The 16,528-nt window shown below is 40.0% G+C and overlaps 1 protein-coding gene across 1 annotated transcript in view; it reads left to right on the top strand.

The window, feature by feature from the left end:
• DNAH10 (dynein axonemal heavy chain 10) overlaps window positions 1-16,528 on the top strand; it is a 101,816-nt gene that overhangs the window by 83,163 nt on the left and 2,125 nt on the right. The window contains exons 62-78 of the mRNA XM_038373263.2: window positions 380-527; window positions 1,575-1,854; window positions 2,780-3,009; window positions 4,112-4,385; window positions 4,906-5,010; window positions 5,664-5,818; window positions 6,826-6,980; window positions 8,906-9,089; window positions 10,040-10,240; window positions 11,340-11,549; window positions 11,927-12,022; window positions 12,731-12,902; window positions 13,243-13,374; window positions 13,660-13,871; window positions 13,962-14,129; window positions 14,485-14,665; window positions 15,896-16,041. Of these exons, the coding sequence (XP_038229191.1) occupies window positions 380-527; window positions 1,575-1,854; window positions 2,780-3,009; window positions 4,112-4,385; window positions 4,906-5,010; window positions 5,664-5,818; window positions 6,826-6,980; window positions 8,906-9,089; window positions 10,040-10,240; window positions 11,340-11,549; window positions 11,927-12,022; window positions 12,731-12,902; window positions 13,243-13,374; window positions 13,660-13,871; window positions 13,962-14,129; window positions 14,485-14,665; window positions 15,896-16,041 (3,049 nt within the window). The remainder of the gene's footprint in view (window positions 1-379; window positions 528-1,574; window positions 1,855-2,779; window positions 3,010-4,111; window positions 4,386-4,905; window positions 5,011-5,663; window positions 5,819-6,825; window positions 6,981-8,905; window positions 9,090-10,039; window positions 10,241-11,339; window positions 11,550-11,926; window positions 12,023-12,730; window positions 12,903-13,242; window positions 13,375-13,659; window positions 13,872-13,961; window positions 14,130-14,484; window positions 14,666-15,895; window positions 16,042-16,528) is intronic.

The following is a 16,528-nucleotide window of genomic DNA, read 5'->3' as shown; positions in this document are numbered from 1 at the left end:
ACATGGCAAAAAGAAAAACCATGGCAGCAAGTCGCAGGGACTGTGTCTACAGACTCAGTCTCATGCTGTGGCACTAAAAATAGCTGTGTAGATGTTTGGGCTCAGGCTGGTGCTTGGGCTCTGAAACCCACTCCTCTCCCTGGGCTTCAGAGCCTGAGCCCAAACAACTGCATGGCTATTTTCAGCACTGTAGTGGAATTCTGTAGACCCAGGCTCTGACTCACTGACATGAGGTTATTTTTGCCATGATACACTGTATGTTTTAGGGTGTTGTAATAGAATGCTCAGTAGAATAGCATTGGTTTACCCGTAGGTGAAGCGTGCTGCTGTACCATAAAGAATAAAATACACAGCAATCTTTACTCTGTTTCCTCCCCAGGTGGGGCTCCCAAGGTTTGCCTCCAGATGAGCTCTCTGTTCAGAATGGCATTCTGACAACACGTGCTAGCCGATTCCCTTTATGCGTAGACCCCCAGCAGCAGGCATTAAATTGGATCAGGAGAAAAGAAGAAAAAAATAATCTGCGGGTGAAGCTAAATTTTCATTTTATTTTTATATTTATTGTTTTGAAAGATGCATAAATACCTGGCCTTGGCCAAGGCGCCAGTTACTAGTGGGAATTGGCAGTTGTGATGGTTGAGCCTCAACAGGATGGAAGTGCAGTGCCATTAAGCATCTAAACATAAAGTCAATTATCTAGATGGATAGTGACCCCGCCCTGCATCCAGCCTGTGGAGGATTGAAGCAGGATATTTGAAACACCAGAAGTCAAGCTACCATGTCAGAGACCTCCAATTTTGGGAACAAAGAATGCTGGGGCTCCAGTTTCTTTCTGCCCTCAGCAGGGGAGCAACAGCTTACATCCTGCTTCTGTCTCTTTTAGTGCTATGTGACATTGGGAGACCAGAGGCAGATGCCACCAATACCCCTCTTCTCCAGTGATAAAGCATGTTGTCAAAAATTCAGGAGTTCATCTGGAAAGGGTGTCTGTTTGGGGAGGTGAAATGCTGTTTTATCTAAGAACTATTTAGTCTTAATCCCCCCGGGCCATGACCCTTCCATGATCCTCAATTCCCTCACTGTTCCAGTCCTGCAAGCTCACTCAAAACCACTGTTTTCCTCTCCTTGCTCCATTGCCTAGCCATCTATACCACCACCTTTTGAGTTCTGGTGGATACCCAACAATGTGATGCTCGTTCTGCGTGGCAAACTCGCTTGAACTTTGGGCGTGCCTCGTTACTCATGCTGCAAGGTGCATGACTTGCATTCACAGAAAGCCCCAGTGCTTGCAGGAACAGGATAGACAAAAGTTTAGGCCACATTGTGTTTAGGGGTGCAGTTGCAGCAGGAAAGAATTGTTTTCGAAGTGGATAGTTTTTCTCAGTGGATCAGAATCAAGAATGTGCTTTCTTTGATCCCTCCCAATGAGGGTTATATCATCTGTAGGATGAAAGGCAGAGATGCATAGTCAAACAACAAGCTTAATGAATACTGGCAATTATTGTAAAATAGAAATATTCAGTTAATTCAATATTAACTGTTCCAAATCTTTCCATTTTTCTGTTCTCTTTCAGATAGCTTCCTTTAATGACCCTGATTTCCTTAAACAACTAGAAATGGCCATAAAGTATGGAAGTCCTTTCTTGTTCCATGATGTAGATGAATACATAGATCCTGTGATTGACAATGTCTTAGAAAAGAATATAAAAGTTGCCCAGGGGCGAATATTTATCGTACTGGGTGATAAGGAGGTAGACTATGACAATAACTTCAAATTGTACTTGAACACCAAGCTAGCTAATCCTAAATATTCACCATCGGTGTTTGGAAAAGCCATGGTTATCAACTATACAGGTGAGCAAATGCATGCTGTTAGGGACAGAGTATTAACTGCACAGTAGTGCAAATGTAGGGCATAAACTAGGCTCAGATGAGCTATTGCTCCAAAAAGCTGAGATCCTTTCTCTTGTACCAGAAACCACAGAACATGAGTTTGGATGAATTCAACTGCAAAATGCAAGCGTTTTCAGCCAGGGGATATTGAGCCCAGCTACAGATTCATTAGTCTGAAATCAATGAATCCAGGCAGTTACTCTGCTTTTCGGCTGGATTAAGTGCTGGTTGTGTACCTACGCAAATCCAGGTCTGGCCTGAGTGAAAGGCAGATTCTGACATCCTTACACAGGTTGTCTGATACCTTTCTCCACTAGTCCCATTGACATCTCACAGGACAAGCTGCTTCTCAGTAGCAGTAAGCAGGTCAAAATCTGGCCCTTGGTGAGTTAGAAAACAGAGAACAAGTGCTGTAAATAATGGCTAGCCCTCTGACCACATCAGAAGAGGGAGACAGAAATGTCCTGGCTCTCTGGCAGTGGAATTTGCAGTGCCTGTTAACTATGTATAATACTATAATGTATGTTATATTGTTTATACTCCTCCTTGTATTCAGCCTCTGATAATACTGAGTCCTACCTTGAGGGCAGGGGACTGGACTTAAAGACCTCTTGAGGTCCCTTCCAGTCCTACGATTCTATGATTTAATGTTAAATTTTTCCACTTCCTGCTGTTAGTCTAAAAGGAAACTAAACTACATGCTGCTTATTAGATGTGTCAGGTGAGAACCAATATAGAAGAACAACACTCAATGCTGTTAACTAAACCTGTCTTTTCAGCACAGAGTTATAGAAGATCATATAGCCTGAAGGAACTGTATGAAAGCTAACCTTGTGTTTTAAGAAAGATTGTGCTGAGGACATGGTTCTCCATTTTCCATCCATAGTTACACTGAAAGGCCTTGAGGATCAGCTGCTCAGTGTTATTGTGGGGTTTGAAAGAAGAGAGCTAGAAGAGCAGAGAGAACATCTCATCCAGGAAACCAGCGAGAACAAAAACTTGCTGAAAGATTTGGAAGATTCTCTCCTCCGGGAACTGGCAACTTCCACGGGAAACATGTTGGATAATGTGGATTTGGTGCACACCCTGGAGGAGACAAAAGCCAAAGCTACTGAGGTACCTATAAGAGCTTCTCTCATGGTTGTTCTATGTAGGAATCCCCGTCTTTCCTTTGGGATTTGTTTCATCCTCCTTTATTCCTTAATTTAGGATGCAAGTTGAAAAGGAGCTGAGAGTTGCATGATGAGCAGTTGTCCATGAGTACTCCATACATGCATAGGTCTAGCACTTGTGTCCAGAGACAGAAATCTTAATTCTTTAAGAATTTGCTTGATCCAAGTTGCCCACCTGATCCAGGAATGTTTATCCATAATCAGAAATACATTATCTTTAGGTATGGGGCCAGACAGCATGGTATTTCCTGAGGAAATCCCTTAGTGTGCAGAAGTCTCAAAGTCTATCTTGGGCCTATGAAACACCATCACTTCACAATGTTCTGCTTGATGTGATGGTGGTGAGTCAGAAGGTCTTTACCTGGATCATGAATTCATGGTGTAACATCATGACATATTTCAGTGCCATGGGGAGGATTTTAATCCATCAGACAAATGGCAAGCCTACCTTTGGAGAAGACTTCCTTATAATAGGGATCTTTTAGTTAAAAAAAAAAAAGTGTGTATCTATCTTTCTATCTTTGGTAACATGTTATTCCAACTCTGAAACAATCTTTGCATGGTTTTATTAAAAATGAAGGTTCACTGAAATTTGTAAATCTTTTCCAGTATTTCTTACAAACATACAGTGCTCTGTAACACAGATATTCCAACTTTATCATCTGGAAGCTTAATAAACTGAACTAAAGCATTTTTGGAGAGGGAAAAGAATGTTTACTAATATGATTTTTTTCTTTAAAAAAGGCTACTTGAATTTTTAGCTATTCAATGTGGGATTGTTTCAAGGAAATGTTCTTGGTTCTGTGGCAGCAATTGGCTTTTGATGGCACACCTGCCATTGTTCATAAGATTTTTTATAAATGTTGATACTTGTTTACTGCTTGATATATTTTTAAATCCTGGAAGGGTTGTTCGTAGTATTTCAAAACGCTGTTTCATATTGTTTAGCCACAGATTAGCTCAGCATATTGTTAACCATGTAGTTCTGTTTAGTAGTTATACATGGATAAAATTAATGCTTGGGAGCCACATTTCTCACTTGCTAGGTATCAGAGAAACTCAAACTGGCTGAGAAGACGGCAGTGGACATTGACAAGCTGCGAGATGGCTACCGACCTGCTGCTAAAAGGGGCGCCATTTTGTTCTTCGTTTTATCTGAAATGGCCCTTGTCAACACCATGTATCAATACTCCTTGGCCTCCTTCCTAGATGTGTTCGGGTTTTCGCTTCGGAAATCCATGCCCAACTCAATTCTTCCAAAGAGGCTAAAAAATATCATGGATACATTGACATTCAACATATATAACTATGGTTGCACAGGTTAGTGTGATTAAGCACTGGGATGGCATTGTGTACGTTTGAATGACTGTAATGGGAATTTCTTCAGTCAGTTGTGCAAAGCAATGTAATTTTGTGCTGTCAAAGGTATTTCAACAAATACTGAATTCACTAAATATTCTGTTTGCTGCTAATGCTTCTGCATTCTCTATCCCTTCTTCCTTCATGTTAAGGTTGCTCTGAGATGCAGAAAAGTGCTGTAGTCCCTTGACATTTAAGAAGTGCTTCTACTTTTAATAAACAATCAGTTACAAATAGCAGTGGTTCCAAACCAGAAAGATTGATCTCAACCTTTCTGAGCTTTGGAGGGGAGATCGTGTGGAATCTGAAGCTAGATCTGGATGTGAATGTTGTAGCAGGCTTAAATCTCTACAGTGGGCTGCATCAAAATTCACCACCTTGAACTTGTGGGGTGATCAGAGTCAAGATCTGGATCTGAAATTTGTCCCAAGCCCAAATTCTTAAGAAGCAGACTGATGAGAATATTATGTTCTTATTTCAGGCTTGTTTGAGAGACACAAATTATTATTTTCCTTTAATATGACTATCAAAATAGAACAAGCTGATGGTAGAGTCCCACAAGAAGAACTGGACTTCTTTTTAAAAGGTAACCTGGATACTTAGTACCTTCTAGTAGTTATATGCTCTTCCAGAATTAAAATCAAGATTTTTGACTACATATATTTGACTATCAAAGTTAACTCCTTGGTAAAATTTCCATAAGCACCTAAGTCCCCTCCTAAGTCATATAGATCCTAAAATTTCGCATGCTGAACCTGAACCCCGAGGAATATTTTAAAATAGATGTTCAACAAAAATACCTGGCATATGTTTAATTAAAGACAAAGTAGTAGTTTACTGACTTCTATTAACGGGTTATAGCACGTTGTAACTGACACAGTGGATCCTCAGCTGAAGTAAATTGGCATAACTTAGTTTAAGTCAATAGGCCTAGGCCGGTTTACACCAGTAGAGGATGTGGTCCCTTGCATTTGTTTCCAGCTTGTTTGATTGCAGAAAGGCCAACAGTGAAATTCTGACTCCAGTGAAGTCAATGACAAAGCTCCCATTGATTTCAGAGGGGCCAGAATTTTACACCAAGAGTCCATCTTTAGTTAAATGCATAAATAGTGGCAAAAATACAAACTTGGCATGCAAATACTTGCAAAGTAGTAATTATTTCTCCAGCAGACTAATTAAAAGTCAGTGTGCTCCCTTTTATGATAGTGATATTTATTTAGTTTTCTGAATTGTGACTAGGCAATATTTCCCTGGAGAAGAGTACACGAAAGAAGCCGTGTACTTGGCTTTTGGATCAAGGCTGGGAGGACATAATTCGCCTATCTGAACTATTTCCTGAGGAGTTTGGGTCTCTTCCAGATGATGTGGAAAAAAATCCTGAAGTATGGAAAGAAGTAAGTGATTTTCTTAGTCTAGTTTCTATTCCCTCCCTCTCAATTAAATGTTCAAACATAATCCAACTTGTTAAAAATGTTTGAGGGGTCACTGGCTTTTCCCTTTAATTCCCTGACTGGATGTTTCTTTAGAAGCTGTGGGGTAATTGCATGATCTACATAGAAACATGGAAATTGCCATAGTCAGACCAGTCAGCCATTTAGTCTGCTGTTCTGTCTCCAACACTGGCCAGTACCAGATATTTCTGAGGAAGGTTCAAGAAACTGATAATGAACAAATCTGGAATAACCTATGCTTGGGGAACTTTCTTCCTGACTCTGGGCAGTTTGTGACTGGCTTATGCGTTGAAGCATGAGGGTTTTAGATGTTTTAAAACATCTTATCTTATGTAATTGTGGATGTTCTTGTTTTCCAGTTAAATGTCTAACATGAGATCCCTGCCCCAATGAAGTCAATGACAGTTTTTCCATTGGCTTCAATAGAGTCAGGATTTCACCTCTAATAATTTTTTAAATCCTATTAAATTATTAGCTTTTATCATCTTGTGGGAGTGAGTTCCACAGAGTAGTTACATGTTGTATAAAAATATTTCATTTTATCAGTTTTAAATTTGCTGCCTTTCAATTTCATTGAATGTCCATTTGTTCTTGCATTATGTGGGAGAGTAAATAGGAATCTCCGATTCACCTTCTCTAGACCATCCATTATTGTCTTGAGCTTGTGACCTCATTTAGTTGTATCTTATGAGAATTACCATAAAATGAAAGTATGACAATGATATTGGACAGACATGTTTTATACTGAAAAAGTTGATTTTTGGCATTTATTTAGTATTTTGTTCTAGTTTCTCTTTTCTAATTTCAATTTTCTCTGATTCTTCTCTGTTTCCCCATGTCTGTATCTCTTGTTGCAGTCCTGTTATCAGATTGACTTTATCTTTGCTAATAAACTTGGTTGATTTATCCATCTGATAAACTCATGTTCTCTACTGTATTTCCTTTCTCAGTGGTATGATCTGGATGCCCTGGAACAAACACCATTTCCCATGCAATACCAAAATAGTCTCACACATTTTCAGAAGCTGCTGCTTTTACGTTGTTTCCGAGTAGACCGCGTATATAGGGCAGTGACTGACTACGTTACTCTGACAATGGATGAGAAGTAAGTTGCTGTCACGTTTTTTTTTATCCAGAATCTTTCTAAGTTTTAAAAGTACCAAAGAAAATCGGAGGTAACCTGAATCAATTGCTAAGCATTTACTGCAGATTGATATTTCATAGACACAAACCTAAATGTGAATGCAAAATGAATTGTGTTAGATTCTCACAAGCTTTTTTGACTTGAGAGCTTTGAAAAGTAAACAAAAAGCAGGTGGTAATTAATTGAAAAATCAGTGTAAAGTGGGGAAAAAAGTATACAAAAGGTCTCCTGTCCAGTGCTTCCTTACTGAGGTAAATACATGTGGGGAAGGTTTGCTCACAGGAGAGCAAAGGAGTAACTGATGATCCCCTGTTTTTATCCAGAGCCTTCCTGAGATAATTCTAGTGCATATCCATGTACATTTCTCCTTTCATTTAGCCTCTTAATGCATAGTTAAAGGTTCTGTATCAGACTGGATGGATTTTATTTTTCAAGAATTGCAAGTGTCCTATTTTAGCTGGTATTTATAACTTAGAGGACATAAGCATTTTTGGAGAGGCAACTGTTTTAGGAGCAGTGTGATAACCCCTAGCTACTCTACTTGAAGATGTTAGACCTTTGCTCATTTCACTTTACCTGAAATTAGCTGTCCCTCTCATTATGCAAATCTTTTCCATTCGCTCTTCCTCCCACTAAAACACAGTACCCCCCTAAACTGACAAGTATCATTATTTTAAACATCTATACTTCCCATACATACAGTGCACAATGTATGTGAATTCAGTAGATTTAAAAGAAAAGCAACAATTGAAGTTTTAAAAATTCCTTGCCATTAAAAGTATACATAAAATGGTCTAAGATCAGTTATAATTAGACCTGCTTGAAAATTTGATGGAACAGTTTTCTGTCACAAAATGGAGCTTTATCAGAACCTTTGACAGGAATGTGTCAATTTTGACAAAATTTGGAGGGGGGAGTTGAAACCGTTTTGAGTTTCTTGGTTTGTTTTGATGATGTTGAAACATTTTGTTTTGATAAAGGTAAAAATATTGTGCTTCAAATTTATCATTTTGATTAATTTCATTTTTATAATAATTTACTGTAAGATTATATATATATTTAATATATATTATTAATATTATATTGTTTTAACACAATGAAACATTTCATTGGCCCCCATATCAAAATTTTTAAAATATTTTATTCTGCAAGAAATTCTGACTTTTTGTTTGGTTTCAGAATGAGAACAGATTTTTGGAATGTTGGAATTTCCTACAGAATGGAAATTCTGTTTTCTGACCAGCTCTGGTTGTAATGTTTACAAGACTCGGAAACAGTACTGAGCACTGACGGTGTATCACTTTGATCATTAAGGATCATGCCGCACTTTTCATTAGGTCCATTGTTAACCCTGTGTCTGAGCCAATTTCCAACTTCAATGGTGATGTTCGTTCTCTGTAAATTCTCCCCGTGGTTTCAGTTGAACACAGTATTCCACTTACCGTCTCGTCCTAAGATACATACTGTTTCTGTGTGTGGTTAAATAACTGCCAAATTCCACACCACAGGTGGCTGTACTTCAGTCATGTGTGATGTGATCCATAGATATAGTAAATGTTTCAATTAAAGGGCTCAATCCCGCAATCTCACTCCTCCTACATATAGTCCCATAGACTGCATGTGAGGCAAACACTGCATTGGATGATGGGTTTGCAGGTTCAGACCCTAAATTTGTACTGAACTTTGAGATCCTTTGAATTGAAAGGACTACAGCAAAGTATTATCATTAATTTCCGTTCATGTGAGTATTTCCATAATTTGCCTAAACAGGTAACTGAGATTAATAGCCCTTTGTCCCATTTAACTCTCCTAACAGATGGCATTTTAAATAGTTTGTGTAAATTAGTGTACCAATTTATTGTACTTCTCTTCCCCCCACCCCCCAGATATGTTCAGCCTCCCGTGATCAGCTTTGAAGCTATCTTCGAGCAGAGCACACCTAACTCGCCCATTGTTTTTATCCTAAGTCCTGGCTCTGATCCTGCCAGTGACCTCATGAAACTGGCTGATAGGATGGGCTTTGGAGGGAATCGACTCAAGTTCCTCGCCATGGGACAAGGACAAGAAAAGGTATCTTTGTTGTGACAAAGCACAGTTCAGTGGGATGGTGTGTGTGCTGCCTTCAGTACATTATTTTGTGACTGCTGCAGATCTCATTTTTGACATTACGGGTCTGTTCAGGCATCTGTTCCAACAACCCCCTGCTTTTGGGAAAGCCATACTCTGTGTATTAAAAACAAAGCAATCTGGGTAGGAATTGGCATACAGATTACCGCCCTAGAAGCAATCACTTTCTGTAAAATGAGAGCAGACATTTGTCTGGTCAGTTAATTTGCAGATTGAGTCAAGACAGGTTCAGAATTGCTGCCTCACCTGTAGCAAAAAAATTGTTGAGGTTGAAAAGATGCAGATATGCAGGCTGTCAGATTTCAGTCAATGTCCCTGCCGCTTCATTGTTTTGAGTGTAGGGAACGTCATCATTGCATATTGGTATTTGCAAGCAAAAAGACCCTCATCTGTGCTCTGTTTGTACCTTCGCTTGTTTCTCTGCTCTAGCATGGCTGGGGGATTTTCAAAAACACTCAGCATTTGGCTACTCTGTTATAATTTGAAATCAGTGGCAAAGCTCCCATTGGTGTCAGTGAGAGCTGAGTTAGACCAATACTAAGCTCTTTTGAAAACCGCACTCTAATGACCTAAGCTTACTTCATTACTGTTTTCAAGTGTTTGAAAGCTTTGTGCTGTTTTTATTTTTAAAGCAATTAATGAAATAGAAGAGCATCTCTCTCAGCACAAGGTATTCCTGGGAGACTCTGAGAATTGGGACAATGGCTTAATTGGACATTTTTGTTTCCCCCAGAGTGTGCCAAGAGAATTCTGCTTCAAAAGAAAGAAAGAAAATGCTCTGTTTTCTTGCTATGAGGAAGTAGTTGGATGCACTAAACCATTCAGAATCCCTGCAGTTTCAGGGTCAAAGCAAGCTTTACTCATAGGCAGCTGTTTCCATCTCATTGACACAGGTTGCACTGCAGTTGCTGGAGAATGCAGTGGCTCGCGGACAGTGGTTAATGTTGCAGAACTGTCATCTTTTGGTGAAATGGCTGATTGATTTGGAGAAAGCATTGGAAAGAATTACTAAGCCTCATCCAGACTTCCGCCTGTGGCTGACTACTGACCCTACTCAGGGCTTTCCCATTGGAATACTTCAGAAGTCTTTAAAGGTACAGTACAGGGATGAAGGTACAGAGGGCATGACATACCACACTTACTCATGACATGCCACTCTTATTCAGGCAAAACTGATTGACGTTGGTGGGAATGTGGCCTGAATACGGCATGCAGGATTGGGCCCTAAATGCTGTCTTTTTCTTTGTAAGCAAGATACTATTTTCATCCTCTGGTTTTCCAGCTGGTGAGGTTTCACTGATGTGAGATAAGTTTAATAGAAGTGTTCATCTGATGCTACCCTTAGGCACATACTTCTTAATCAATCCATCAGTAAAAGTGAACTTGTAAATGCCCTTTAGACCCAGACACCACTGTGATGAGTGGGTTAGAAATACCCAGCTACACCTCCTGTCATTTCTCTAATTCTGAAAATGTAGAACTGAGGTCTGTGTCTAGCTGGACAACAGTGTCAATAGGGCAGATGTTTTTATAGGACAGTTGTTTCCAGCTGTTACATAAGGCTGAAGCATTTCTCACAAGCAAGATGAGCTGATTATTTATAAATGGCAAGCCAGAGATGCTGTACTAATCTTCTTTTTGTGGTGACTATTTCTGTCGTTGTAAATCATTGCTGTGACAATTATCATTTTATCTGACAGATGTTAGCGCAGCAGAGTGACAATTAGGCAACTGTCATTGATTCAGATATGTTAGTGTATCAATGACATCGTTAAAATATTCACCACCGGCAGTGCTTAATTCCAGATCTGCAAAAAATAGTTGTGTATATCTTCCATTTAAGACTACAAATACCCAATCTGTGAGCACAGCTGTGACTGTTGCAAGCACAAATTAGGGCTTTTGTGACATTTGAAAATCAAGCTAAGAAGTTGTCTGTGCCTTAGTTTCACCATCTGCAAAATAGGGTTAATAAGCCTTACATTTCTTAGGATGATGATGATGTAAGGCAACATAATTAAAATGTTTAATTCAAAATATTTGAAATTGATTTCAAAATGTAATTAAGTATACTTAATAAAGTATTACTGTTGTTATATAACTGCTCTTTATATTTTTAGTATGAAGCAAAAGTTTAAAGTTCATAGCTTTAATAGTTTACCAGATAATTGAGAGGTTTTTTTCTTTTGCTAGGTTGTAACAGAACCACCGAATGGGCTGAAACTGAATATGAGAGCCACCTACTTCAAAATTCCCCATGAAGCCCTTGAGCAATGCCCCCATGGCGCATTTAAATCACTGGTCTATGTCTTAGCATTTTTCCATGCAGTGGTTCAGGAGAGAAGGAAGTTTGGGAAGATTGGCTGGAATGTACCATATGATTTTAATGAATCTGATTTCCAGGTAAGAAGCTAAAGCTAATGGCCCTTGAGTAGGCACAGGTTACCTTTGCATATATGCTCTGTCTGTCCATCTTCCTTTTCACAGTAAGTTAGTGTTCCTCCTTTCCCTGTCATCACAGACACTGTAGACCCCTGAGTCTAAGTTTACTTTTAGCCAGTATCAGGATTGCTGAGAATAACAAGTCAGGTTCCGGATCCAGCCTCTTTACATTTTGCCCCCTGTTGGCTGTTCGTTGTGACATTTATTTTTCATTTTCTTTTGAGGAAGACATGATGATTAATGTACGAATTAGAATTTTGTGAAAACTAAATGTCTCTATCCTTGTCTGACAAATTTGTGACTCTTCTCATCCAACATGTTGTAATAACTGTTATTAGGTGTGCATGGAAATCCTGAATACATACTTGACCAAAGCCTACCAGCAAAATGATGACAAAATCCCATGGGGCAGTCTCAAGTATCTCATTGGAGAGGTAAATCTGATTGTTAAGTAGCTCTGATGGTAAAATGAAATCATGTAAATAAGGACAGCACTTGCAAAAAGATTGATCTTATCTTCAAGCAAAGTGGGCTAAGATTCTCTCCTGGTTCTTTCAAGTAATTGCTGTATGGCCCTTAGTAAGTCACTTCACCTCTTTGTCTCAGCGAAATAGGGACATAACATTTACCTACACCACAGAGAAGCTGGGATTCTTAATTAATTCTTGATTAGAAAGCCCTTGGGATCCTTTGATGAAAAGCACTATACCGAATAACTGCAAAGAATTATCATTACAATAGGCCTGTGCTGGAGTGTGAACTATACGAAGGGATATTTACAAAGCTCCTGTTGCAGCATTTCAGAGCTCTCGCTACACACTGCATATGTCAGTAAAGTGGCAGAAGAAACTGAAATTTTGCACCTTAGTGAGCTCTTGACCCTTTGTGGTCCCTGCAGTAATCAAGCTTGAGAGGACCAGCTCTGCCATGGTTTTCATAATTTGGCAGCCATCTCTAGACTCCCCCTAGTGTCCAAGCACTTCCTGCTTTTGCCCCATTAGGAGGAGTTACCAGAGAAGCACAGAGTTTCCTCTTGGAGGGGCAGTATGCAACAGCCAAACATACTTTGATGTTTCCAAAAGTTTTAAAATCTACTTGTTGCAAGTAAGCATGTTATTTAAAATAGTTTCACTAATTTCTAGGTCATGTATGGTGGGCGTGCAATTGACAGCTTTGATCGTCGCATTTTGACCATATATATGGATGAGTATTTAGGGGATTTCATATTTGACACATTTCAACCATTCCACTTTTATAAAAATGAAGAGGTTGATTATAAAATCCCAGCAGGGAACTCAAAGGATGACTTTGTTGGTAAGAAATGCATTTCCTTCCAGACAAGTTAGTATTTAAAAATTCTACCTACAATCTGTTTTCCTTTCTGAATTTCTATTGTTATATAAGAGCTGTCTCAAACTTCAGCCATCCATTGTGTGCACTGATTAAAATGCTTTTGTTCCCTTGGTTAATAAGGCCAGACGTGTGTAAATCTGCAAGCGTCTAGTGGTCAGCTAATCACACTTCTCTTAATAAAATCTTTAGTTTAATACATTCTTTACTTTTTAAACATTAAACACCCTTTACACAAGTAGATCTGGTAGCTGTATCTTAATACACTGCATTTTGATAAGCCTCATGTATTTTTGGGTTATAGAGGAGCTAGAGTCTCTACCACTTGCTAATACCCCAGAGGTGTTTGGTCTTCATCCCAATGCCGAAATCAGATACTATACCCAAGCTGCTCGAGATATGTGGTCTCATCTTCTTGAGCTGCAACCTCAAACAGGTATGATTCTGTCACCTAGAATTCAGTTCTTGCAAACAAAAAGTAAAATCATGAATGCCTAAGACCTTGGTCTTGTAACTTCTTGCACATGGGCAGCCTTTTGTGTTTACGTGGCCATTGACTTCAGCTTGGCTCCATGTAGGCACAGCAGGGTGCCCGTGTGCAAGATGTTGCAGGAGAGGAGCAAGAATCCGCTAGTATTAAAAATTTATAGGAAATGTTTGAATTTAGACTAATAGAAAACATAAAAGTTATTTAGCGCTCGCTAAACTGTTTTAATTATAGGGGAATCTGGCAGTGGAATTGGTCGAGATGAATATATTGGACAGGTTGCAAAGGACATAGAAAACAAGATGCCTCAAATATTTGATCTTGACCAGATAAGAAAGACTTTTGGAATAGAAATTTCACCCACAACAGTTGTGCTATTGCAGGAATTGGAACGGTTTAACAAACTGATCATTCGTATGTCCAGATCCCTGGCTGAACTACAAAGAGTAAGACTATTCAGTTTTAAAGGGAATCCTCATTTAAATCTGTTGGGCTTTGAAATTCTTAAGTTCTGTCTCTGCAAATTCTCTCCCCAGGCCTTGGCTGGGGAAGTTGGAATGAGCAGTGAACTGGATGAAGTGGCTCGGGCTCTCTTTAATGGACAGATCCCGAGCATCTGGAGAAAGCTGGCAGCTGATACGCTAAAAACACTTGGAAATTGGATGATTTACTTTAGGAATAGGTATAACCAGTACACGTCCTGGGTGAGTAAGAGAACAGCGAAACCCTCTGCTGTATCTGCATTATTTACTGCCCAAATAAGAGTCTGTCTGTAGGATTCAACACCTAACGCTGTCACTAAAAGCTGTTTGAAACGAACCCATTCCGTTACAGTAGTGACAGCACGTACAGCATTACTGAACCCTTGCAGTGGGCTGATCAAATAGGGCTCCTTGGCCAGTCTTTAGAGATGCTTCACAGCTGCAGCTTCCACTTAAACTCAGTGACAGCTGCAGGTCTTAGCACTGAACCCCCTGGTTTTGAATGAGGAGCAGACAGATCCCTCATGAGACGGAGCAGTTCGGAATTGAAAGAGGTCTCTCTTGTGATTGATTCCAGGTTAATGAGGGTGAACCAAATATTGTGTGGCTCTCAGGACTACAGATTCCCGAGTCTTATCTCACAGCTCTTGTTCAAGCCACCTGTAGGAAAAATGGCTGGCCACTGGATCGCTCCACCTTGTACACAGAAGTGACCCAGTATAGTACTGCAGAGGAAGTCACCGAGCGCTCTGGGCAAGGTAGCACTTTCCAGTGTAGAGTTTGAAAAAGCGGTTGTTAATTAGGCTGCAAACACAATGGCCATTTTACGAAGGTAATGAGTGTTAAGTTTGTTTTAACTTACGCCTTTGCAGCCAAGAACTCGGAGTTGTTTGTCACGCATGACCATTCATGGAAGGAACCGATGCCAAGGTATTCAGCGGGAATGGGTGTTAGGCTCTGTCCATATTTAAAATGCTACAGCGGCACAACTGCAGCTACACTGCTTCATTGTGGACACTACAGCAAAGGGAGAGATTCTCCTGGCACTGTAGTAAATCTGCCTCCCTGAGAGGTGGTAGCTAGGGAATGGAAGAATTTTTCTGTCTGCCTGGGGACTTAGGTCAGCTTAACTACAGTACTGAAGGGCATGGATTTTTCACATCCCTGAGCGACGTCACTGGGTTGTTCTAATTTTCCTGGGTCTTTCAGGTGAGTGCTTTACCTCCCAGGCGCATATGCTTTGGCCCATTTTGCCTCTCTTTCATTATTTATATGTAGTGGAACTGCTTCGACAGGAGCGATTGAGGGACTCCCACACCAGACTAGCTCACTGGTTAGGGCACTCATCTGAGAGGGGGCAGATCTCTGGTCAAATCCCTTCTCCCGGGTTGGGGCGGGGGCAGCTGTTAACTTGACTTGAAGTCAGGGAATCTCTCATACCCCAGCTGAGTATCCTAATCACTGGGCTACAACCTTATGAGCAGATCCTCCTCCCCCCTCCATGGTGTGTGGCATTAGGTAGCCTCTGAGCTTGCCTAGCTCACATGGGGGCTTAGGCATGTCGACACCTAGAGGGACATAGCAGAGCATGGGCCCAGGGGTGGAAACAGGCACTTAGTGCCCAAGATTTTCCTGTAAAAGATCCCTGAGTGAGTTTAGGCAAGAAGCTAAGCAAGGGTTTAGTGAATCTGGGATTTTGGAACCCAAGTGCCTCTGCAAATGTAGCTCTTAAGATTGAGCTCCTTTAAAAATGTTTAGCCTAGATAGTGTAAGTAAAGGTATTTTTAATTTTAAAAACTGCATGAAATTGACTTGTGCCTGATTCACAATAAGTAAACACAGGAGTCATTTACAGTATTTCAATGCGCTGAGGTTGCTGTAAACCCATAGTAACAAGGTCTGGCTAGTCCAGAGAGAATGAGCCTTACAAAAAAGAATCCTCTTTAAATGAATTCCTTTACAAGATGTTGCTTTTCTACTTGCTGCAGGATGCTTTGTTTCCGGTCTATATCTGGAAGGAGCAGACTGGGACATTGAGAATTGCTGTCTTGCCCGAAGCAAGCCTAAAGTCTTGACAGTAGATTTACCTATTCTAAAGATAATTCCTATCGAATCACATCGGCTCAAACTACAGGTACGAATATCTTCCCTCAAGGACAGATTGACAGGCTCTTTCCTATTACCACAGGCAGAGCACATAGAGACGTGATTGTTTTAACAACAAAATTGCTTTAGAGAGGACTGTGTCTGAAATAGACAAGGTATAATTTTTTGTCTTCCTTAATGAGATTTCTCTGCTGTTAGTTATCACTTGGTGACACATTTAGTTTTGGCCAATTAGGATTACTGAATGAAATGAAAATGGGGAAGTGGATACATCCCTGTCCCCCTATCTACCCCAACCCGCGATTTAAATTAAGGCTGTCTTAATATTATAGCTTTAGGATTCTAATAGTGAATACAAGCTTCTTATAATCACCTTTACTAAAAGCATAAGGGTTCAATCCTGCAAACCCTCATCCTTGTTAAGGATCCTTATTCATGTGATTAGTTCCACAGCAGTCAGATGCATGAGCCACTTACATGAGCAGGTTTGCAGTCATGAGGCCCCTGTTGTACTT

This window comes from Dermochelys coriacea, chromosome 15 (genome assembly GCF_009764565.3).
Source record: "Dermochelys coriacea isolate rDerCor1 chromosome 15, rDerCor1.pri.v4, whole genome shotgun sequence".
In the NCBI taxonomy this organism is placed as follows: Eukaryota; Metazoa; Chordata; order Testudines; family Dermochelyidae; genus Dermochelys; species Dermochelys coriacea.
Note: the sequence above shows the minus strand (reverse complement) of the source record. Positions and strands in the feature narration are given on the sequence as shown.